At 37.0% G+C, this 25,276-nt stretch overlaps 3 protein-coding genes across 4 annotated transcripts in view; 2 read left to right on the top strand and 1 right to left on the bottom strand.

Annotated features, from left to right (window-relative positions):
* Nucleotides 1–3,418: 3,418 nt before the first annotated feature.
* On the top strand, nucleotides 3,419–13,815 carry cipca (CLOCK-interacting pacemaker a). Its single transcript, XM_028000878.1, has 4 exons — nucleotides 3,419–3,543; nucleotides 6,656–6,772; nucleotides 7,542–7,711; nucleotides 9,008–13,815. Exons 2-4 carry the CDS (start codon nucleotides 6,667–6,669, stop codon nucleotides 9,803–9,805), a joined length of 1,074 nt encoding a protein of 357 aa, XP_027856679.1. The 5' UTR covers nucleotides 3,419–3,543; nucleotides 6,656–6,666; the 3' UTR covers nucleotides 9,806–13,815.
* Nucleotides 13,385–17,658, bottom strand: zdhhc22 (zDHHC palmitoyltransferase 22). Its single transcript, XM_028000879.1, has 4 exons — nucleotides 17,510–17,658; nucleotides 15,720–16,277; nucleotides 13,556–15,639; nucleotides 13,385–13,504 (listed from the first exon to the last, which is right to left on the bottom strand). Exons 2-3 carry the CDS (start codon nucleotides 16,273–16,275, stop codon nucleotides 15,362–15,364), a joined length of 834 nt encoding a protein of 277 aa, XP_027856680.1. The 5' UTR covers nucleotides 16,276–16,277; nucleotides 17,510–17,658; the 3' UTR covers nucleotides 13,385–13,504; nucleotides 13,556–15,361.
* Nucleotides 17,659–20,778: 3,120 nt separating this feature from the next.
* The window catches only part of tmem63c (transmembrane protein 63C), a 40,032-nt gene continuing 35,534 nt past the window's right edge, over nucleotides 20,779–25,276 (top strand). Inside the window, exon 1 of one of the 2 annotated variants that reach the window (XM_028001185.1) lies at nucleotides 20,779–20,872. The gene's annotated coding sequence lies outside the window, so the exon portion shown is untranslated. Of the gene's footprint in view, nucleotides 20,873–21,035; nucleotides 21,057–25,276 lie in introns of those variants that run through there. The other variant, XM_028001186.1, reaches the window with a different exon arrangement.

Below are 25,276 nucleotides of genomic sequence, written 5' to 3'. Positions count from 1 at the left end.
CCCGATCGCTATCCTCTAGAACAGGGGTCCCCAAACTTTCTCCTGTGAGGGCCACATAAGTTGTCCCTTCTCTGATGGGGGGCCGGGGTCAGTTTGTAACAGAAAAAGTGTGACGATTGTAAGAGTGCTAAACATAAAAATGTATTGTTTTTCAGAAAGCACAATCAAATAACCTTTTCTGGATTCTTCAGAGAACAAAAGTTAGGAAATAACTACGGTGGCCGACAGGTGCAAATGCGCAGCAAAAGAGAAAACATGCAAACAAACAAAAAACACGCGCACAAATTAAATGCGGCAAGCAAAAAGCGAATGAAATTCATTACTGAATTCAGCGTTCGGCTCAATGGCCTGCCACGCTCCCGCAGCCTATACTGTTAAAGTACTATTTAGTAGGATGAGTTATAGTTTCACTTCTTCACAATGAAGCATGAAGCAAATTAAATAAATAATTTTTAGTGTGCATAAAACGCGTAGCTTGTCAAGTACCGTTGTTTAGACGAGCAACGTACTTTTTTTTTAACCAACTGCTACTGGCTTTACAATGGTTAACTTTATCTTAATGCAACAACGGTTCAACAGAAGCAAAAACAAAAATAAACAAACAAACAAAAGACATTGGCTGCTGTTTGTGTTGACCGAACAGGGACAACACGTCTCCGTGTTTACAGTGTGCTTTCCGTTGCTGTTAGCACGAATAGCTAGGTAATGCTAACCAGAGTGAATTTAAGCTAACTACGACGTCTTTACGAAAAAACAACTATCTATTCGACTAATAGCATTTTAAGAAAAACTTACCAATTATTCGTTTTCTTTAAAACTGATATTTGATAGTGACATCCAAGTTGCTACTTCAGTTGCTGCTGCTTCTTCTTCTTCTTGTTGGATTTACTGGAGGTTGGCATTACCGCCACTTACTGGTATGGAGTGTGGTTCTTCTTTTTTAGATTTTAACGGCAGCTTGCATCCATGGAGTGTGGTTCGTGATGGTCTATCTATATATACTGTATATATAAATCCAGGAAAATAAATCAATAAATAAATAAATCCTACCTATATATATATACACACACACAAATATACATACTTATACACGAATTTGCATTCTACCCATCTAGGCTATATCATACACACATTCACAAACACACCAACTATAATCAAATTCTTTAAAATAATTTAGTTTTCTTTAAAAATCGAATAACTATTTGTATATGTTTACGCCCCAAATTCTTCCTCAAAATATCTAATAAATCAACCTTTTCCTTAATACATTCAAACTCTCTCCTCATATATCATCTCCTTCTTTCATATTTATGACATTCTAATATAACATGCTCTATTGTTTCATATTTTCCACTTCAGTTGCTGCTCGACACTGCCGAAGCTAACATTCGTTACTCCTCGCTACCCGTTCTGGTTTTTAACGTCATTACGTCTTACAGGCAAACACATTCAAACGTTTACTTTGACTTTAACATTTGTTAAGTGATATAGGTGAGTAAGACTTTTGTCTTGAAAGGTAAACTTATAATTGTACTCTAAGACGGGCTTAATAAGAATTGTACGATGGCTTACCCCTGCACGACATGATGGAGGGCTCAAACAGCCCATGGTAACATGACAGGTTTCTGCAGTTGTCAAGGAAACTGCTCAACAGTTTTCTTTTTGTTATTCTAGAGCAGTGGTCCCCAAACTACGGCCCGCGGGCCAGATGCGGCCCGCCTCCACATTTGGTCCGGCCCCCTGAACAATACCAGAGTATTTTCATATATGTGCATTTTTATTTGATAAGTTGGACTTTTGCAATAAAATAAATGTTAGTAATGAACTTTATTTATTATTAACTACTAGTTAGTAACTATTTTATACATGCATATAATTGACCCTAACCCTTTTTTTTATGTGGAGAACCCAGTGTTATTTGGTTATTATTTATTTCATAAATAGTGTTATTTACGGTGGCCGACAGGTGCAAATGCGCAGCAAAAGAGAAAACATGCAAACAAACAAAAAACACGCGCACAAATTAAATGCGGCAAGCAAAAAGCGAATGAAATGCAGCAAACAAAAAGAGAGACGCAAACAAAAAAGAAGACACCCCCGAATGAAATGCAGCAAACAAAAAGAGAGACGCAAACAAAAAAGAAGACACCCCCGAATGAAATGCAGCAAACAAAAAGAGAGACGCAAACAAAAAAGAAGACACCCCCGAATGAAATGCAGCAAACAAAAAGAGAGACGCAAACAAAAAAGAAGACACACCCGCGTCTCTCTTTTTGTTTGCTGCATTTCATTCGCTTTTTGCTTGCCGCATTTAATTTGTGCGCGTGTTTTTTGTTTGTTTGCATGTTTTCTCTTTTGCTGCGCATTTGCACCTGTCGGCCACCGTAAATAACACTATTTATGAAATAAATAATAACCAAATAACACTGGGTTCTCCACATAAAAAAAAGGGTTAGGGTCAATTATATGCATGTATAAAATAGTTACTAACTAGTAGTTAATAATAAATAAAGTTCATTACTAACATTTATTTTATTGCAAAAGTCCAACTTATCAAATAAAAATGCACATATATGAAAATACTCTGGTATTGTTCAGGGGGCCGGACCAAATGTGGAGGCGGGCCGCATCTGGCCCGCGGGCCGTAGTTTGGGGACCACTGCTCTAGAATAACAAAAAGAAAACTGTTGAGCAGTTTCCTTGACAACTGCAGAAACCTGTCATGTTACCATGGGCTGTTTGAGCCCTCCATCATGTCGTGCAGGGGTAAGCCATCGTACAATTCTTATTAAGCCCGTCTTAGAGTACAATTATAAGTTTACCTTTCAAGACAAAAGTCTTACTCACCTATATCACTTAACAAATGTTAAAGTCAAAGTAAACGTTTGAATGTGTTTGCCTGTAAGACGTAATGACGTTAAAAACCAGAACGGGTAGCGAGGAGTAACGAATGTTAGCTTCGGCAGTGTCGAGCAGCAACTGAAGTGGAAAATATGAAACAATAGAGCATGTTATATTAGAATGTCATAAATATGAAAGAAGGAGATGATATATGAGGAGAGAGTTTGAATGTATTAAGGAAAAGGTTGATTTATTAGATATTTTGAGGAAGAATTTGGGGCGTAAACATATACAAATAGTTATTCGATTTTTAAAGAAAACTAAATTATTTTAAAGAATTTGATTATAGTTGGTGTGTTTGTGAATGTGTGTATGATATAGCCTAGATGGGTAGAATGCAAATTCGTGTATAAGTATGTATATTTGTGTGTGTGTATATATATATAGGTAGGATTTATTTATTTATTGATTTATTTTCCTGGATTTATATATACAGTATATATAGATAGACCATCACGAACCACACTCCATGGATGCAAGCTGCCGTTAAAATCTAAAAAAGAAGAACCACACTCCATACCAGTAAGTGGCGGTAATGCCAACCTCCAGTAAATCCAACAAGAAGAAGAAGAAGCAGCAGCAACTGAAGTAGCAACTTGGATGTCACTATCAAATATCAGTTTTAAAGAAAACGAATAATTGGTAAGTTTTTCTTAAAATGCTATTAGTCGAATAGATAGTTGTTTTTTCGTAAAGACGTCGTAGTTAGCTTAAATTCACTCTGGTTAGCATTACCTAGCTATTCGTGCTAACAGCAACGGAAAGCACACTGTAAACACGGAGACGTGTTGTCCCTGTTCGGTCAACACAAACAGCAGCCAATGTCTTTTGTTTGTTTGTTTATTTTTGTTTTTGCTTCTGTTGAACCGTTGTTGCATTAAGATAAAGTTAACCATTGTAAAGCCAGTAGCAGTTGGTTAAAAAAAAAAGTACGTTGCTCGTCTAAACAACGGTACTTGACAAGCTACGCGTTTTATGCACACTAAAAATTATTTATTTAATTTGCTTCATGCTTCATTGTGAAGAAGTGAAACTATAACTCATCCTACTAAATAGTACTTTAACAGTATAGGCTGCGGGAGCGTGGCAGGCCATTGAGCCGAACGCTGAATTCAGTAACGGGGCCAAATTTGTAATGTTTCACCTAATCAAGTCCTGGATAGTAAAGGGAATTTACCTCAAAAATATATGTTCAAAGCACACCATGATGTCAAATTAGTGGATTAAAAATGTAAAGGATTAATAAAAAGCGTTAGGCAAGATAAGATGCATTTACACTTGGTAAATAATACATTGGAATTTTATTATTCGTACGTATAATTTGTGTGTACAGCTAGATGGATAGGTGATTGGAAAAATAAGATAAAAATATCAAATAAGTGAAAAACAGGCCTAGAAACTCTGCACTTCAAAAATGAAAAAAAGAGGATAACAAATTCTGTAAATCATAAGGAAGATGCATTTCATCTGAGGTCAATTCACTTATGTCTGAAGAGTTTGAAGTAAACTAATCTCAGAAATCGAGCAGACTTATTGACTTGATGACAATTGTAACAGTGATTATACTGCTTGGTTCCTAGAGATGAGTAGGTATCACATAAAGGGGACAGGCGACCCCTTGTGGTGATACCTACTTGTCTCTAGGAACCAAGCAGCATAATGCACCGTCACACAATGTACGTGAGAAAAGTCAGGAAAGTGACTAAATTCTGGAAATGTTTTGTATGACTTAAATAAGCTGTCTGGGCTGTCTCAGTGAAATTAGAGTTTATTAATTAATAGCCAAAGTTTAAACAGCCGTGTTTCATATTATATGGATTTAATGTCAGTTGAAATCTGTTTTTAATTTTTATTAGATACCACTATTTTTGTATGAAATGTCACTATTCTTTGCAAATGCATCAAACCATTGCTTAAATGGTTCAGTACTGTTAAAAATGACAAACCAATGCAAAATAATATGTTAAATATATATTTTAATAAATGTGGCTCTAATATTTGTTGTTGAAATAGCATTCATACATATTCCATTGTGTTTTATTGTTTTAAGGATGTATTTTTGAAGTACATCCAGATTTTATTATATCTGTCTACCTTTAGATAAAGTTTGTGGATGGACCTATTACTTAATTTTTCAAGACAATTAATCTGTAGAGGATCTTGATGCTATGGACCTTACCAGAGGAGCCGTTTTTCATTGGCTGATGCCAATTCTACGTGGTCACGTGCGTGGCCATCTCACAAGCACACGCTTTCCATTAGCTAAGTACAGCATAATGGCAGTACTGATACAACTTCTACACCTTGTAGCCTGTCTGCTACATAGTCTTACGTTAGCTAAACAGATCAATATGAGTACTGTATCAGACATACACTAAAGATTTTATTTTAGCAGAAAAGACTTTGGACTAAACTGTTACTCGTGTTAGCCACTCTAGCACCAAGTACAGCTAGTCAATCAACCATCGTTGTGTTCAGGGAAGCGCTGATTAATAATCGAGAAATAAATATCAAGCCTGTAAACTTGATATCGTAACGGACTGAATGTTATGTTTTTAACGTAATCTTTGCTCGTCTTGCGGGGCGCAGGCGGTTGCCACGGTAACAGGTGTGCTTAAACTACAAAGAGAGAGAGAGAGAGTAAAAAGGTAGGAGTGGTTTTGAGTTGATCACCTGTTGGGGTTATTTTACCTTTGTTTACCTTCGCTGTGGCGCATTACAGGCGCTGTAGTTTCTAAACGTTGGACTAATTACCTTGATCGTTTGTTGTTGTGAATGAGTTTACATCATTCACAACAAACATCAAATAGAACAAATATATTTCATAAAATTTTAACAAACAAATGGCTTCTACCGTGGTAATTATGTGAAATTAAATTAATTATATCCCAACTTCAGAAGATTTGCCTTTACCTTTACAGAGCTCTTTGGTTCCTCCTATCAATCTGTAGCTTCTCATATTGAGGTCATCAAACCAAAGTTCAGATCTACCATAACTGACTGACACCTGCTGGCCTCAGGTTTACAACCAGCTTGTGACTGAGAAACCAGTAACCTCCTCCCAGATGATGACATGAACTTGTTAGTTCTTCTGTCCATTGTAGTAGCTGATATATTGTGAAAATCCAGTAGAAATTATGCACTAATCGAGTCATGTTTACATAGAAACAATGGCCGTCAGGCTTTGTTTGTGAGACTTGCGGTCACGTGGGTCGGTTGTGGGCGGAGCTTGGTAAGGTCCATTAACTAGTCAGATTTTAATGCCTCTCTGATGAGCTACAATGTGCATTTAAATATGTTTAAGGGTAATGTTACAAAGAAGCATCAAAATAACGAATTACATGTTAAAATGAGCTCCATGTCTTAATTTAATTATTTACTAAATTTGTCATTTGAAATATGTAATTAATTAATTCATTTTTACTGTTTAATTTAGTGATACTTATTTTGCAAAGAATAATATTTGTGACTGTGATACTTTACACCCTCTAAAGCTTATTATTTAGTGTTTTTGCTATCTTTATACTACTCACATATAACCATATTTAAGGCATGCCTTGACTATCCCAAGACACTTAACTACTTGGAGTAGGTTAGGAATAAACTTTCCTTATGTTTTGTGAGTCAAATTAAAGCCCTCCGGTTTTGTCTTTAATCTTTCAAACCCTAAATTCAAGAGATAACTTGCAACACCTTTCCTGATTGAGGGGCAAAATATTGGTACTATTTAACTTCCCATTATGTTTCTTTCCAGTGGATTCCAAAATGAGCAGTTTTAACAAACTAAACACCCAAAGACTGCCACCATTTACAATGACAGCGCAGATGAGAATGTCCAAACAAGACCTGGAAAGAGATTCAGGCTTCTCAGGTTTGTCTGCATTACATGATCTGATGTTATTGCCTCTGTCCACACTGAAGTATCCAAAAGAAATTTGCAACACCTGTGAAATATCACTTGGATTAAAAATGGTTCAGAGGTGCATTGCTTTTTAGGTATACACTTAGTTTGCTACTGTGTCTCTTTTAGATTCCTGCATTGTAAATACTCAACAAATTTAGCAGTAAATAATCATGATCAATTATTATCAAATGACTTGTTGCTGAGTTTTCAAAAACTAGATGTGAGTCTTGGTAACAAAGGCTATTTAAATATTTGTAATAAACTGTTCAAGTTTGTGAGTATGTGTTTTCATTTAAGATTTTTTATTATTTTATTTTAGTTTACACAAGAGCAAAAATCCTCTTGTAAAATGTAAGAAATATTTTTAAGAATTAGATACTTTAATTCAGAATACCTACTTATGTTGCTAAAGCCAGTAATCCATTTTATTGACTTGTGTCAATAAAAGAGAGAAAAGTAGTCAACCCAAATCAAATGTGGAGATCTAGCTCACACTCGGAATGTGCACTGAGCTCTGCAGGCGATGACCTTTATTTATATGATCAAGGCTGACCTGAGTTTGATTCGGCCTCCATCATTAGGTTTGTTCTGTCCTGTTCTTCATGGTGAAGAGATACTTATATGTGTCTGAGTTGTTTATAGTTCTAATGATCTGCCTCTCTGAACACAGCACAAATCTCAAACCTGTTGACTTTAGAACATGATCAGACCCATATGCCAGCCTTCTCATTGTCAGATGCCAGCTCAGAGTACCTCAGTGCAGTGGAGGTCACAGACTCGGAAGATACTGGAAGGATTGGGTCAATAATCGGGCAGGAACCAGCTGGTCAGCAGGTGGCCTTGGTAGGAGGTTCATATCCTGGACTGTCCCCAATGATCATTATGAACAACATTGTCCTAAAGCAGGTAAAATAGAACAACATGCACCATATCTCACTGTACAATCCAATGTTTGTAACTCCTTTACTGACAGTTTTATGTATCTAAGTGTCGCAGCTTATTTTTTAATACATTCTTAAATTTATAAATAAATTCTAGAGTAGTAATCTTTATGAAGTTTTGTTTGAGTAGTGTATGTTGGCTTTGTCCAAAATTTCAGTTGCACAACAGTCAGATTTAATTTGTTGGTTTTTGTATAAAACAAAATAATTGCAACAGAAGAATTTTTCTTGCAATTTTGAATCTTTATCCTGCCAATCATAATTATGTTTTGCAGCAAGGTTTTTATTTATTTATTAGGCATTGAAACAATGGAGCTAGTGGAGAAACTGCTTCCCCACATCTCTCATTTATTTTGGCAAAAAATCTAAACACTTCTTGTAAAGAGATTCTATTAATCAGTTTTAGTCCTCTTCTCATTCACCTCTGATTTTGTTCCGTCCAACTCATGTACCATTGTCTGTCTGGTAAGTAAATGTCATTTGACTTCAGCATAATCTGTCCGACTGAAAGTCATTGGAAGGAAAAGAAGTGAATTTAAATCCTCTTTTTAAGTGTCATTTATTTCTGACACACACAACAAATTGTGTAAAATACAGCTTGGTCTTGTACTATTCAAATGGCAGATGTTCAGACCTGCCAGCATGCTGCAGCTACATGCAAACACGCACAATTGTCCTGGAGTCTGTTGCTCCTGTTGTCTCCTAACTGTAAACTCTAAGATCAGGCTTATTAAATCAGCTTATATGGCAGAAACTATGAAAAAAATTATCCTCTGCTGGGGATCAAATTCAGGATCTCCCACAAGGATAGTGTTACACACTATGCTAATCGACCAATTGATCAGACAGGGATTTCTGTTGATAGTTCAAATTGCCAGCGTTTTCTTGTGTCTTAGGTTTTACATCTATTTAGTTCAATCTTTCCTCCACTTCTCTCCTCCATTTTATAATATCATCAAGGAACCTTGAGAAGCAGCCATTTAAATTGTGCTGTAGCAGCAAGAGTGGTGTTGTTAGCAACTTTTTAGCATTTAGGTGTACTGATTGGTGAAAAGCAAAAAAAAAATCAAATGATTGCAATCATCATAATGTAGTAAAATGTGATTTCTGTTGTATCATTATGACAACCAAGGAAGTTAAGTCATATAACGATTTTGTATTGTTGACCATTTCTGAATGGTTAAACAGTTTTTTATGTTTATTACCTACTAAACTGGTGTTACAAAGTAAATTTAAAGTGATTTTTATTTTCTGTCTCCAGCCATCACCAATGGCTCCACCAGAGAAACAGTGGGGCTTTCCTTCATCAATGGAAGTGATGCCCCAATCTCAGGTGGTTCTTCTTCAGCCGTTGGTATCGAATGGCACAAACTGCTCTCCGAAAGCTGGCTCTGACGGTATGCGACAATCAAAAAGCTACACTCCTATCCTCAAGTCATACCCCAGAATTGCCCCCTACCCAGTGGATTCGCCCTCTAAGACAGTGGAAACATCAAGGCTGATTGCAAGCGGAACGGCGGGATATGAGCAGCGACAGAGAAGACACCATGACCCCCCGAGACCTGACATCTCCCCCAGCCCACTGTCAGATCTGCAGATGCAAGCTCAAGCTGTCTGCAGCTTTGAAGCATCAAGCAACAAATCCTACGCTGAGAGTCAGGAGCAAGATTCTGACAAATCTCTGACCACAGAAACAGAAACCTGCTCATTAGCCAACTTCACATATGAGGAGCTGAGGAGTATATCTGATGATGGCAGCATTCCTGCAGAGAAATATCAGGATCCCATCTCCATGCACAGCAACAAACTGAAGCGTTTCAGCAATACATACAACATCCTGAACAAGTCTGGCCTGCTAGGGATTACGCTGCGCACAAAGCAACTGATCAAAGAAAACAAGCGCACGCAGGGCCAGCTGCACCTGCTTCAGGAGCAAACAGCTCTGCTGCTCGAAGCACTGAGCAGCAGGGATCCGCAGCTCTGGACTAAACTCCAGGCGTCTTTGCAGGACACAGAAAAGGAGCAGTCCCGGGTTAAAGCTCAGAGTGTCCTAGCGTAACTTGTTTGTGGACATAACCAGCAGTTCTGAATCTGGTTTCAGGAAGATTAATAAAGAGGTCATCAGATGCTGAATGTGTCACATTGTTATGACAAACACAGCTCAGCTTTCACCATTTTATGAGGTGGCTGTAGGTGGACAATGCCTTGCAGAAGTTCACAGTTGTCTGCAGAAGGAATAAAATGATTGCTCTTTAAAAATTACAACAAATTTTCTGTTGTAAATATTTATCAAAAAAAAAAGTCTCTCTTTTTCAAAAGGTCAGTTAATATTTGTGGCCCTAAACCTTTTTATTATTCTGGAATGAGAGCAAAATAAAGTGCTAGGCTAACATAAGAAACACACAATTATAAAATATCTGAAAAGTGTGGTGTGGATATGCATTCATTAACCTCTATGAGTAAATCTTTGAACCAGCTTTTGCTGCAATTACAGCTTTGGGGAATGTTTGAAACAGCTTTGCCTGAAATGTTTCCCCATTCCTCTTTGAAAGCAGCTCAGGCTCCGTTAAATTAGGAGAACACCTGTGAACATTAGGTGTAAGATCTTTGCACAGATTCCCATTTGCATTTAGAACTGAACATCGCCACAACATGATGTTGCTCTGACCACTGCGCCTTTGTTCACTAGCTTATGATAAATCGCAACGATAAATATACGTTAACAGTCTTATTTTATCCCTTTTAATCCTGACCTGCGTCTGAGTTTTACTTATGGATATAAAGCTAAAAGGTTTGAATTCATATGCACACCACACATATCTCAGAATTGTCTATTGTTGTTGCCATCCACAGTTATTTGCCACAAACGAGAAAAAGTTAGAAAGTTGAGGGGAAATGAATACTTGTGCAGAGCACAATGTAGAAACCAGGAATCCTGAAACATTTAGCACTGCTGGTTTGACATGAATACGAAGCACAGCCTCTGTAATCAACAGGAGTTTGGAAGCATGCTTACGTTTCAAACCCTTGCCTTTAACAAAATATCTGCCTCTGATGATGTGAAATGGGTGAAAGTGGTACTTGCAGCGGGGATTTCTGGCTGTCATTGTCAAATGCCTAAAAAAACGCATGCCATATAGCAGACTAGCCAGACGGATGTCTGATGTCTGTCATACATCTCTAACAAACAGGTCAACATGCTTTTTTGTTTCTACTATGACCTTTGCATTCTTGTTAAATGCATGAGCAAATGCCTTATGTATTAAAGTGTGAATAGTCATAGCAGTTAAATTACACTGGGAGAAAAGAGCTAAGTGAACTGGGTCACTACAAGCTAAAAAGACAGCACATCAAGTGCTGAAACCAGCTAAATGTAATTGTTTTTTGATAAATGTGTACATTTTCTAAAAGCGCTTGGCTTCGTCTTGAAGCCATGCGCTTCAAAACGAGGACAGGCAAACAGATTGTGACTTATCTAGATCAGATTGGAGCTTTTCACCTCTTCACCCTGTCTGAAACAATCTGCAGAGTATTGTATTGCATTGGTGGATGCAGTAACAGACAGAGGTCACTAAGGTTTTTCATCAAGGTTTCTGTGTCAATGCAGTCATTTTCAGGGATGATCTGGATGTTTTCTTTTTGTCCCTGATAACAGCAAGTCGGTAAAATGCCTTGTATGTGGTGGAAGCCTCAGTAACTTCAATTGAGGGAAAATAACATCTAATCAGTATTACATTGGCTACCATAATATTGATTGTCTCCTGTTTAAGTTGCTGCGAAATAACTTGAGGTACACAGCTGTTTTACTTGACAGCAACAGATACTTTGTCCTAAAAATAGCTTAAGTAGGAAAACCTCAAATGGAGTCAATATGACTCCAGTTGCTCATATATTTTAGTTATTCAAATAACTAAAATTTTAATAACTTGTGATATTGTTTTTCAAGCTGTGCACTTTAAATAGACTGTGATTAAAAATAAAAAAAGGTACTTAAAAACCACGTTTGAATGGCAGACTTAAAATCTGACAAGGTTATGAAGTGGTGGAAAATTCTCAGAAACTTTTCATGTGAATTTAAGCGGTAACCTAATTTAAAAACTTGACAGTTTTCTGTCACATCATATCCAAATACTAGCATAAACATTTGGTTTTACCATTAACAGATAACAAATCCAATAAATTTTACAATTGCATGCATAGCTTTACATTCTCAAGCAAAATATCTCATCAGGTTTCAATTGCTTTCATGGAACAATTAATTATTTTGTTAAACATCAAACACATTTTTAAAAGCCTGCCTTTAAACAAGGTGAAATGACACCATACTCCAAAAATAATAAATATTATTATTGAGCATGGTTTCCTTTTACTAATTGAAAGCATGGACAGTAAAAATCTCCTTGCTCAGATTTTTCAGGCTGCATTTAGTCAGGCTCTGTCCTCTTCCTGGGCCACCTCAAAATCTTCAATGAGAAATGTCAGCCGTCCAGGTTGTAGAATTCATCTGTGCATGTGATGGAGGAATGCAAAATGCATGTAGCGGGTGTGGTCGTTTTACCCTTTAATAAGCAGAGTATGTGACTGGAATAGCTTTGATATGTGTATATCTACTTGTATGAAATCTGTTTTTTTAATTATTTTCCAATCTACATCTGGAATCCATGAGCAGCACCAACTTTAAATATTTGAAATTGCTCGTTTCTTTTCATTTACTCCCAGGGAAAATTCCCAACTTTAAAAATTCCTGGAATTTTGTTACTTTAAGCACATAACAATTTTATCTTTAAATATTTCTAGGCTGAGTATAGTGAGGGATTCTGATGATGATTGGTTACCAAGAGATTTTCCCTTAGCAGCTCATTGAAAACCAAAATTAAAGTTTCTTTATTCTTGGAAACCTTTGTAAGTTTGAAAATGGTGACGCTGATCACCTTTGTTACAAAAACTATTCAGTCACTAATAATTTTAATTAGTGACTGCATTTATTTTTGTGACACTAAAATGGTTCATCAAGTTTCATCTTTATTAAGCATTAGATAACTTCATCGGGTTATTTCTGCCAATATTTTGGTTCTTTTCCCATTATGGTTTATTTACCAAGAAAACATCACTGGATTTTAGTAAAATGTTTTTTGTTTTGTTTTTATCATGTTTTAAATATAATATTTCCTTTTGGTATTATTTATTCCTCATAACTGTGTGACCAAAAATTTTAACGAAGAGGTGTGAATAATCTTAAGAAGTGACATGGAGATGTTTGCCAGTTTCATGGTGAAATTTACTCCATCTTTTCTTTTTTGTTTATTTGTTTTAAAAGAACTCTGTTAATACGGAAAAGAAATGTAGCAATGAGATGTTGTAGCCATATGATTGTTTAGATTCTAGATCTTTTGTTGCTATCTCTATTCTTTATGTAAATGTTTGATTTATAAATCTTGGTATAAAAGGTTTTCTGGCAAAAACATGACAGCTTTTAGACTTGCACTTTGGTCCCAGATTTATTCACTTGAGCATTGTGTATCGAAGAAATAATGTGAATCTAAATATTTATCTTAATGCCTGTGCCTTTTTAAGTCTATTCATGCTTGTGCTTCATATTTCTGTGCTTAGATTTTCAGCTTAGTTTTGTAAAAAAAAATTTCATGTGGAGGGAAGTTGAATGTACTCAAAAGACTCCAAAGATTTTTTTTTTTTTTTTTTGCTAATTTGGATGATCTACTGAGACGTTACTTTCTGAGTTGCTTTATATTGTAAAAACCTTCTGATCTACTGAGATGTTACTTTCTGAGTTGCTTTATATTGTAAAAACCTTCATATTTGAAATTTACTGTCTTTAAAATCCTTAGTTGTACTTCTGTTTAAATCTTTAATTAATCATTGGTTTTTGGCAAGATATTGATCATATTTAACGTTAAGAGGATGGGATTTTCTTTTTTTTTCCAACTCTGCTGTTAATTGGTTTTGTGACTTGTGCATTCTTGTCTTTGTCAAGTCTTAAACTGTTTGAGATAATTTCCTCTTGTTATTTTTCTAACTAAGGATGTGTCATTAGTAAAAGTGAAAAAAGTAGTTGCTTGTTGTGGTTTTAAATCAGTTAAACCTTTATTGCAATACTCAAATAGGTAACATATTCTCCAAAAGTATGCTTGAATACCAAAATGTCCGCAACTTTTGACTAAGCAGCTGTAGATGCATCAGAAACGGGGAATAAAATCTTGTTCTAATGCTGCTTATCCTGTCATTAGCAGAGGAAGAACATACCAAATCTTTGCCTATAAGCATGGCACATTGTGAATAATACCCTGGATATTATAATTTCCATTTCTGTTGTCAATTTTAATTCAGAAAAACATTAGTGTGAGTAGAAAATGTCCCCAAGTTCAACTCAAGCAGTCTGGCTGTTTATGCTGTCAATTCTTTCTTCATCTGTTAGCCCTTAATTTAACAGTGAAAACTGTCCCTGGTTTCCTGAATGTCAAACTGTAGAATCAAATTAGGGTTAGCAAAGATAATCTCAGAACACTGCATGGTACTGGCAGTTATATAACACAAAGCTTTAAAGGCAAACATATAATATTGCTAGGAAACTTGCTTGTTGTAAAACACAGCACCCACCTCGCTTATTTTAATGCCAAAAAGAGATGTGTAAAAGTGAGGCCTTGAGTCACAGCACATTGAAAATTTAGCAAAATGATTATTTGAAGGGAGATCATGTATGTAGAATAAATAAAAAAATTACAGATGTGCTACTTTTCCCCTTTTTGGGAAAAATGTTTACGTACTATCACTTCTCTCATCTATTCAGAATAGGAAAGACAAAAAATATGCCATTCAGTAAGGCAGATGTGCTGATCTTCAGTCAGGAAGTGGCTACTTGAAAACTAAACAACACAAATACACTTGAAAAGTTTAACACGGAAATTTGCGATGTAATGTAGGAATTCACTTTTTCTGTTTTTACAGAAAAGGATCCATGTCCTTAAGATGGAGTCTTTTGTAACAAGCATGGGTTTGAAACAAAGTATATGTGGACAAGTGTCTGTTCCTCTGATTGTGCTGTAGGTTTGTATCACTTCCAAAGACCCTGCAACCCTGTTAAGGTGAATGGCTTCATAGGAAAAGTTGCATAATCACTAACTGGACACAAAATCAATCTTATGGAGAGGAGCATTTTTCTTAAATATTCAATATAGGATTAAGCTATTGCAATAAGAGCTGTATTTATTTTAAGGCCTTTTTACACATCTTTGCTAAGGCTATGGATATGTTAGGAGGATGCCGTAAAGTCAGACTACTGATTGGATGAAAACCGATGATCGGTTTTCCAGACTCTGGAGGAAGGTACAGCATAACTTATTTTTCCTAATATTGCCTTTAGAAATGCCTTTTTAAGAATAAACATTTATACTAAGCACTTATTTCACATTGCTTATATGGTTCCTACCTGTAAGAGGATGAAACTATCAGCTATCTTGTAAATTTCAAACATCGTAAAGTATCCATACAGATTAAAAATTAATTTCCACCTACAGTAAATGCTGAAAACTATTTTTTTTGCTAAATGAATCACTTGGTTGACCTAAGAGTGACTCTTACTGAGACAAATGGACAACTGTCAGTCTTGCTTGAGTCCATCTGTGTCTTCAGAGTACATCTCCACTGTTTGCACAGGCAGAATAAGACCAAGGATCCAGCGGGCGCCAAAAACATCCTTGAGGTTTGCTTTCCAGGGGCTGCGGTTATCCACCAGCTCCCCTCTCTGCATCTGACACCAGGTCTGCCCCCGGGCCACCAGCAGCACCTGCTGGCAGCAGAAACCTGCACACACCAAGCCAATGCCCAGCCATACATAGAGCATCAGCACTAGGAACAGCTGCAGGCCAGAGATTGTGCCTACGAGAGAAAGGATACATAAATTCAGAATCAAAAAACAGCAAAAGTGGTTACTCGTCGTATTAAATTAGAAAACAAACCCATGAAGAAGTAGGCAGTGGAGAGAGGGAGAAGGGTCAGGAAGGTCAACGGGTTCTCAAAGGAGATGGAGTACTCGACTGTCAGGAAGGCCACGCCAAGAACCAAAGAGTACATACATACGCATGATGTGTAGATGCAGAACATGATGAAGTAACGCATGTTCTTGTTGCCGATGCAGTTTCCAGTGAAAAAACAGTGGTGATCCCTCCTGAAAATGACCTTCCTGCACAGTTTGCAGAAATGACGGCCATTAAGTAGGTAGTGGGAATCCACTTTGTCCGAGCAACTTGGCGAACACACAGGAATCGCAATCTCGTTGTCACTCTCGGCCGGATATTTGATTGTCATTATGTAATTCCCCAAAGCGTTAAACATCAGGAAAAGGAAAACAGTTGTGTGAAAGGCTGTGGAGCTCTTCAGCGATGTGTCCGGGTTGGGGAAGATTGTCGGGATGAAGAGGCAAAAGTGTAAAATAAATGTGACTGTTGTAGCTGCAAAGAAGTACGCAGGTGCTACGGCATTAAGCAGTCTCAGCTTTAACATCCGGGTGAACATATCTGTGTGAGAGCAAAGGAGACCATGTACAAATGAAATCAGAATAATATATCTAGTTAGTAACAGAACAGCTTAGTGAATAACTCAACTGGAAGAAAATATACACCTTTTAAAAAACAGAAAATTGTGATGCAAGTTGTTCTTAGTTGCTCCTTATACCACTAAATATAATCAAGTGCTGCCAATTGCCAAACAGGTCAAGGGTGAAGTTATTGAGAAATTAAAGCAGAGTTAGTTTATCAAACAATATATCAAGCTTTGTCATCTCATATATAAAGAAAGTTATAAGAAGTTTGTCTCAAGGAGAAAAAGATGCTCTGCAGAGATGAAACCAAAATTGTACTTATTAGCTTTAATGCAAAAATGCCATGAAACACAGCCTCTACCATGAAACCTGGTAGACTAATGAAGCTAAATACAGAGCAAGCCTGAAAGAAAACTTGTTAGCAACTGCAGGACTGGAAACCAGTGTGGAAAATGGTCCAGTCAAAGTCCACACCTCCATTCACTTAAGAATCTGTGTCAAGACGTGAGAATTTGTGTTCAAAGCCACTTCCATTTAACTGGACTAAACCCATTTGGAAAAGAACTGGAGAACATATTTATGTCCGTAGACATGCATAGCAGGTACATTCAAACTCCTAAAGACTTGCAGCTGGATGTGCACTGAAAGGAGGTTTATATAAATACACTCATTCATAGGGCTGAATATTTTATCAGTGTAAAAATGCATATTTTAGTAAAGAAACAAGTTCTTTAACATTATTGAGTGTATTCATTTTCCAGACAATAGTTTTATTTGGGTTAAAATGCTTGAGTTGAAATTACAGAGTTTACGTTTAAATGACACAGTTTGGTTTTTTTTTTTTTCTTACAAAGATTGAGTGAAAAAAACACAACTCTGCGGACGACAGGAACTAATTTCTGAGCAAATGAGGATCTAGGGACTATCAGGTGCCACTGAGAATACTAAGAATATCTCATCCTTGTTTCAGAGGTCTACTGACCTACAGCAGGAGCAAACTTTGGATATAAAAACCTTCAGACTAAAATTATAACACTTTAAACCTAAATCTGTCTTATACCTAAAGAGCGTGATATGATGATGTCAAACGCACATTTATGCCTCATCTATGTTTTCTAATTCCCTACAGAATGATGTGTAATGTTGCCGGTGATGACGACGATCACTTTACTTTGTCTAATTTATCTCCATGGCGACAGATGAGCCTACCTGCAGCTGTGAGAAAGCGGGGGAGCTGTCTTTTCAGCACCACGGAGCCTCGGCTCGGTGCTCTGCTGCCTCTTTCAAGCGCAGACAAGAAGATGTCTTTATTCAGCCACGTTAAGGACCGTCATCACTGAAGTGTTTGCTTGTTTGTCTACCGCCCCCTGCTGGTTTGGGTACGTTTGTTATCCTAATATTTTCTTTATGAACTTGACTTGCTTTTTTACTTTTCAGAGAATCTAAATGAAAGATTACCAACATTTCCTGCTTCTGACAAACCAAATTTTGACTAAAAATTTAAATCCAGATTCTGCATGAAGTGCACAAAGCATATTTTAAGACTTTTTAATAATGGTTTGATTACAATACAAACAATCTGAACAAGCTTCATGCTATCTCATGCTATCTCCTTATTAAAAATAACAAAAGTTAAATAAAAAAATTCTGAGAAATATGCTCTTAGCAGCGTTTTTAAAAATTCTTTGAAAATCATTTAATCCTCTAATCGGGTGTTTTCAGACCCACAGAGGAATCTGGATCCCAAAGTTAAAAGATGAAATAAATGATGTGTAATAATTTAGAAAAAATATTAAAAATATGTATTAATAGCAATATGTCATTGCTACCACTACTACTACTAATACTAATACTGTTAAGAATGATAATATTATTATCAAAATGCAAATAATAATGATAACCAATATTATCATGATTATTATTAATAAGAATATTAATTATAACATTACATAACTATTATATTAATATTATTAGAATATAATTATTTTATTTGATTTTTTCAATTGTTTCACATTCAACTTGCATGTTTCAAACTCTAAATATTATATATTATTATAATTAGGTGACAACTGGAAGTAAGTATTTGCTCTTCTTTTCACTTTGGGGGGGTCTGGGGGATCAGTGAGTAGAGTAATGGACTTGTAATCCAAAATTTAAGCATTCCAATTAAGCATTTTATTTAAAAGTAGGAGTATAGAGGTGGAGGGGATAAATATTAATGCACACACCACAGGTTCAAGGTTTTGAAAATCATGTTTCCACTTCACAACTAAGCTACTGAATGTTTGTGTAGCTCATCAAAGGTTATGAAGACGTTTGAAGGGTTTTAATATATCTACAAAGGGAAAGCACTGATTTAACTGATGCAGTGATAACAGTGTGACATGGTGGATGTTTGGATTACATCTGAAAAGTCTGGATACAAAAACACTCCAGTAGGTGGCAATCCAGGCTCAGTTATGTAGCCTCTTCACTGGAGCTGTCAGTTTAAAGGGGCCCTACAAATGGAATATAGCATCACCATCAAAACAAGATGATATCACCTTGGATACAAGACTGCTCTCTATTCTTACACACAGGAAACAAGTTCATACACCAGCTTTCTGTGAGTCTGGAGACTCACAGAAACTGTATGCACAACATACATTAGTGCTTCACAAATAAGTGATTAAGACATGAACCGCCTCTACTTCCTGCTTTTTACGAACTATATTCTAAATAAATTCAATGTTATTTGTACAAACTCATATTTTATTGATATATTAATCACTAATCTACTACAATTTTCAAATAACTGAACAAATTTTAAAATATTAGGGAGGAAAGACTTATTATTGTGGCATTTCATATATGTACACATATTTTGGCTTCATCAGCAGTCATGTTCAGTCAAGACCTTTACTCTGTGTATGATTTTCTAACCTCACTGTTCTGTGGTAACAGCTCTGCTCTGACCCACCTGCCATTCTTCACCAGTGTTGTCCAACTGTGCATATATTACTCCACCATCCTCTGCATTCAGAAAAGGTTTACAGCAGAAATGGTGACTAGTGGGATATAAAATGTTAACAATGATTCTACACCAAGAATGGTTTGTGTATTAAAGGTATTTTGGGATGCAACCCGATAAAATCCATGATGCACCTATCGTTGCGTGTTGCAAGGTAATCTTTATTCTCACCGCTTTATTGATGAGTAAACTCATTTGCAGATTATGTCCATCCAGTAGCACAGCACCTGCAAAGCAGTGACAAATACAGTTAAACAGAATTAAACATAAACTGACTCATTAAGGGATTGTTTGCACTGATCCCACAAGCTTTTTACTCTGTGTCCTTGGGATGAGAGCTATTTTTCCAAAAGAGACATTCCCTTATGGAGTTAGCTGTAGTGGTGAAGAAAGCTGCTTCACATGAAACAAAATCTTCTGCTCGTGTTGAGCACTGACATCTCACCCATTTCCGTCCTGATGGGATGCACCCAGTTCACCATCTGGATCAATATGGATAAAAATGCTTCATCATAAGATTAAGAAGATCTCTTAGATCAACAATATATTGATTCACACTTGCCTCTCAGTTTACTGGCTGAGAAAGGTATAACCATGCTAATGGGCCCAGCTTAAAATGATGAGTTCTGGGACTGTCATGATTTGTTCCAGTCCACTTGTAAAACATGTAGAACGCTTATTGCAAAGTGTTCATATTCTTTGAACTTTTCTCATCCATTTTACAACCACAAACTAAAATGTATCTCATTGGGATATAAAATGATGTCCCAACACAAATACATGCATGTTTAAACCATCAAAAAACGTACGTTTTTGTCATTTTGACTTTGAAAAGTGGCTCAAGCTCAATCAAGTTGGAGAATTTTCTAGAAACAGCAGTTTTCAAGTTTTGCCAGACTTTTAAGTTAAATGTAGGTCTGGACTTAGACTGGGAAAACTAAGATTTCAACTTTTCTTTGTAGGTCTGACTGAATTCAGTTTTAGGTCGATGTCCTGTTGGAGGGTGAACCTTTGTCACAGGTGGATAATCTAACAGAAAATATTCCAAAGTCAATCAAAAAAAAAAAGACAAAAAGTCTTTTATTTATTTTTGGTGAATCTCCAAACGCATTTGTATAAATAATTAATCATTATGATAACCAGCTTCTTTTCATTGTAAATTTCAATAACCAGCATATATGATGCCTTTAAATTAGCCAATACACAGCACAGCATTTTTGTTTGTTTGTTTTTTATGTGTTCAAGCGTTTTATGTTTCTGAGCATTTGGGTTGAATTATCCTTTGCTTACTTCCAGATTCATTTTTTGAACTGACACACACGCTGATACAACCATTGAAAATATACTCCTAATTTCTTAAAAGTAATCTGTATTAGATTTATGTTTATGTCATGGCAAAACAGAATTAAACGGGTAGTGATTATTTACAGACGCTCCCTTTGCGGTAGGGATAATTGTCAGACGGTTCCTGAGTGGGTGGGAGTTTCTCTTCTTTCTTGGAGAAAAAAAAGCAGCATCCTTATCAGCAGCACCAAACGCCAGCGATCAGGAAGCTCCGAGAGGTGAGCAATGTGAAATTTAAACTATTCGTTCAGCGACTTAAATGCGCACTGAAAGGGTTTAATGCGCTGTTTTTGGCGCAATCGTATTTATTAACTCGCACAACAGGGAGAGGTGGGTGTGCTGGCAGATTGGTGTGCTGCAGCAAGCAGGAGGAACAGTGAGTCGCCGAAAAATGTTTGCTTGGTAAAGAAAACCTCGTTGTTTCCTAAATATAAAAGAAGGCGTGACAATGAGGTGAACATGGAAAAGTTTATTGCGCGGGTTGATGTTGCTTCTGCTGTGGATGATGATGCTCCTGGCAACGTGTCAGATAGTGTTACACCCAAAGCAGGTGCATCGTTTCTTCTTCCCACTCGAACACCTATTGTTCCTCCTGTAGAGTCAGCTGGGTGGTAAACTCAGCGTTCAATGTTGTTCACGTTTATGATTTTAGGAAATTATACTTTGATTTGTGAGGCAGTTCATTCATTCATTCCCTGCATTCATTCATTCATTCTGCATTCCCCCTGCTGCTTGTCAGTCTGGACTCTGCTGGAATCACAGACACAAAGCCTTTCTTGGTCAGCTGAGCAGGCATGTTGACCTGTTGATTTATTTTATTAAGCTGCACAGGCTGCGTTTTGCAAAATTGTTCATATCCTTTAAACTTGTTCTCATTTTGCCACTTTATAGCTGCAAACGTAAATGTAATTTAGTGGGGGTTATGTGGTAGACCAACAGAAGGCAATGATTTATGGGTTTTACAACTTTTTGCAAATGGAAATCTGAAAACTGTGGTTGGCATTTGCATTCAGCCTCCCTGGGTGAAGACTCATTAGAGTCACCTTTTGCTGCAATTAAAACAAAGCTGGATTACATCTGCAGCTTTGCGGTTGTCAGACCGGATGGATAACATCTGTGAACATCACCTTTCAGTCCTTGCTGCAGATTGTCAGTCAGATTTGGGTCTGAATTCTAATTTTTCACCCACTATGTCATTGAAGCTCTATATGGTTTCATGTTAACTTCTTCAAGTCTCAAGTCTTTGCTGCCTTAAATCTTCTCAGATCACTCCGTGTTTAGGTACAGCCCCATCCCCATCACCTTTAAAACTGCCTAATCTGAGTATTGTATCATCTGACCAGAGAAGCTTGTTTCAGATGTTTGCTGCTTTTTCCCTACATGAGTAGAGTCAATCTGCAACTGAGGCTTTTTACTTCAACACTGTCTCTTTAGACCCGATTTGTCTTTGTAGTTCCTCCAAAGTTACGATGGACCTTTTGGATTATTCTCTGATTATTGCTCTTTATTCAAAACCTGTATGCTTAAGTGGACACCCATGTTTGTATTTGATTTGATCCCCTGGGATGGGAGCTGAATACAAATACATACCTCACTTTTTCTTCCAATAAGCCATTATGTATTACTTCATGTTGGTCTATCTCATGAATTTTCAATGAAACACATTGCTAATTGTCTGCTGTTTCTAAAAGAAATAAATGCTGATGCCATTTTTACTCAATGGAGAAGGGAGATGACCTTACGAAATGCCAGATTCACATTCACTTTTGACATTTTAACAGGTCAGAAAAATATGTCACACCATAATTGGGAGCTTTGAAAACCAATCTTTTAATGTTGCCAGATGTGTATTAGAAAGCTCACCACATCTGATAACGTCGGGTAAATGACCGTGATGATGGTAATTAGTGTTGTTCATTAGAGGAGAGGAAGTGGATCTTGTTTCCAGGCACCCATTTGTGCATCATTCTAAAATAAAAATATTTCTTCATGTTATTCAGAACCTTAGATTTATGAAAATAGACTGTTTCCTTGGAGCTTGACAAACCTCGCTGCCTCTGAAAAACCATTAATCCAGTATCTCTGGAGATGCTCTCAATGAAGGGGGAGAAGCTAAACATTTCCAAACTAACAAGGTTTAACAAGGTAAAGGTTTGATTATTCCTGGCTGTGCATTCTTTAATGCACTGAGTTGGAATGAAGGCCAGACATGCAAGTTCAGACCAAAGTAAACATATTCACACCACTTGAACTTCTCATTTTGTTGTGTTGCAATCTTTACATAAAGTGGTGGATTATTCTGAAGTGTGTTGTTGTGCAACACCTCCCCCCCTTCTCTCTACTCTCACTCTTTACTTCCTCTTCTGAGAGGGTAGATGTGCTACCAGCTCTCCGTCTAACGGGTGAATTGAGTTTCCTAAATCTGCTGGGATTTACCCTGTCCAGAACTGAAGTAAACTCTGTTTAAGCTGGCATCGAGAAAAGATTTGCCTGGTTTCTGATGGCCTACATCCAGGTGTCCCAACCTTCTTACCTTGGTACTGAACCAACCGGGTTCAGTACCAAGTCCCAAGGATGATGTTTTACATATGGGCTACCAGCAACCTATAAAACATTTTCCACCTCTTCCTCTCCAGAATCAAGCATCATAGCTATTTTACAACCATCAAAGAACTTTATGGTGACTCATTAATTGAATGTCCACAACATCTTTTAGATTTTCTTTATGCTAAGTATTTTATTAGTAAGGCAGTTTTGCAAGGGTCAGTACAGCTTAATTCAGTAGCAGAAATAATCAATTAAGTAAAATCAGTCATCTAGTCTGTCTGTCCCTAATGCTGACACTGAGAACTAAAAAAGGGAACCTTTGAGAGAGACGGGCAGAGTTTGGCGTTTCGAACCCCAGACCTGGCCTGATGATGAAGAAGGTGTTGCAGCAGGAGGAGAAGTTGATCGACGAAGGCAGGGATCTCTGTAGGTCTGATGAGCTTCTTCTCCGCACAGATGGTGAGGTCAGATAGGACTTGGGTGCTGGCATGGAAGGAAGGCACCAGTTCTTCTTCTTTGCCTTTGTTCTTTGTCTTTGCCTTTGTCTTGGTCTTCATCTTTGCCTTTATCTTCATCTTTGTCTTTGGGGTCTGAACCCAGCTGATGAGAGAAGTGTGATTTGAAGCCACATGTTGCGGGGCTGACAGGTTGGTCCCCATGCGCAGGACAGTCTTTGGCTCTGTGGCCCCGGCTCTTCTTCAGCTGTAGAGTTCTTTGTCCATCTCGATCTTGGCTCAAAGCTGCCTGGAGGATCCAACCAAAGATTCCTCTTTTGCACTCATCTTTTATAGGGTTTATCCACCTTTTTGGTGTGTTTGAATTGACTAGCACTGTTGCTGTGCTTGTTTAATTGGCTGTCTGCTCAGACAGATGATCTAATATCCATCACTGTCTTACAGACATTATGTCTTGATGTTTGTGCTAATGTCTCAGGATTGCTCAGTGGTCATCCTATGACCATGGCCTGCACAGCCTTTTCTTTGAAACGTTTACGTTGTTCAACAATCTGTCTCCAAATAAGGCATTGATCATCTCTGCTCTCCTGTTAGTTCTTCTTTCTCCCTTAACCTTTCACCTACCATCTACCTTCAACATATCAGTGATGTTTAATTGCAGTTACACCTTTTTACACCATTTCAAGTTCAATGTCAAAATCACATAACTTCTTTAGCTTCTCTGATTTAGCATTCATTTATAATTTTATAACCATAACTTATTAATTACTCTTATTATAATCTTAATGTGAGTTATTACAGATGTTTTCTGAAAAGAAACCAAGAATAATCCATGATTCTAATTATTTGATACCAAAGTTACAGTTACATGTTTTTCTTGTAAGTGTACCCACAAGTGTAGGTGTAAGTATTATTATAAGTAAACCAATATTAATATAAGTATTTTACTTTGAATCTTATCAAATTACTCAAAATGTTTAGATTTCATTCTTTAAAACTTTCATGCTTTGAAATAAGGAATAGTCTCCACTATTCTTATACATCTGTAGGCTGGAAACTTACTTCCTCTTTTTTCAGGAAACCTGCTCTTCTTGTTTCATGACTTTCTCTGTCTGACTATGATTTCTTATGATTAGATAGAAAAAAGAAGTAGAATTAAAGCAAAGTTTGCAGGAGACAAAAACAATACACACACAACCAGATTTATTTTATTGATGTTTAAGTCTACTGTTGGACCTAGATGTCACTTGTGTGATTAATTTTAAAGATAACTTTATTCATTATTACTGTTAAACTTAAATCTCCATGGGGAAGTGGGATGATCTCGGGTTTTCTTGACACCCCCTCCTCGAGGTCAGACCTTTCACATGCTGGGAGTCCATCACCCTCCTGCAGGTCTGCGTCCTCATCCCCTGGAATGAGAGAAGGTTCGTCTGGGTTGTGAAGATGCAGATTCTTCACCCTCAGTTGTCACAAAGGGCTCGGTGTAATCATCAAAACTCCACTTCTCTTGACAAGTGAAAGAAATCCTAAAAGTTTGGGATCCTCACAGAACAGCTGAAAAATTACCGCTCATAGTGGCACAATACTTCTCAATGTTTTTCCATCCATTATGCCAGA

This window comes from Xiphophorus couchianus, chromosome 19 (assembly GCF_001444195.1).
Source record: "Xiphophorus couchianus chromosome 19, X_couchianus-1.0, whole genome shotgun sequence".
In the NCBI taxonomy this organism is placed as follows: domain Eukaryota; kingdom Metazoa; phylum Chordata; class Actinopteri; order Cyprinodontiformes; family Poeciliidae; genus Xiphophorus; species Xiphophorus couchianus.
The sequence above is the reverse complement of the archived record's forward strand: the minus strand, read 5'-3'. Positions and strand labels throughout refer to the sequence as shown.

Coding starts and splice junctions, on each gene's coding strand:
- cipca (XM_028000878.1), top strand. CDS start 6,667: ATGAGCAGTTTTAACAAACTAAACACCCAAAGACTGCCACCATTTACA. Junction 6,773..7,541: donor AAGAGATTCAGGCTTCTCAG/GTTTGTCTGCAT, acceptor TCTCATTGTCAG/ATGCCAGCTCAGAGTACCTC. Junction 7,712..9,007: donor ACAACATTGTCCTAAAGCAG/GTAAAATAGAAC, acceptor TTCTGTCTCCAG/CCATCACCAATGGCTCCACC.
- zdhhc22 (XM_028000879.1), bottom strand. CDS start 16,275: ATGTTCACCCGGATGTTAAAGCTGAGACTGCTTAATGCCGTAGCACCT. Junction 15,640..15,719: donor CACTGCCTACTTCTTCATGG/GTTTGTTTTCTA, acceptor TTTCTCTCGTAG/GCACAATCTCTGGCCTGCAG.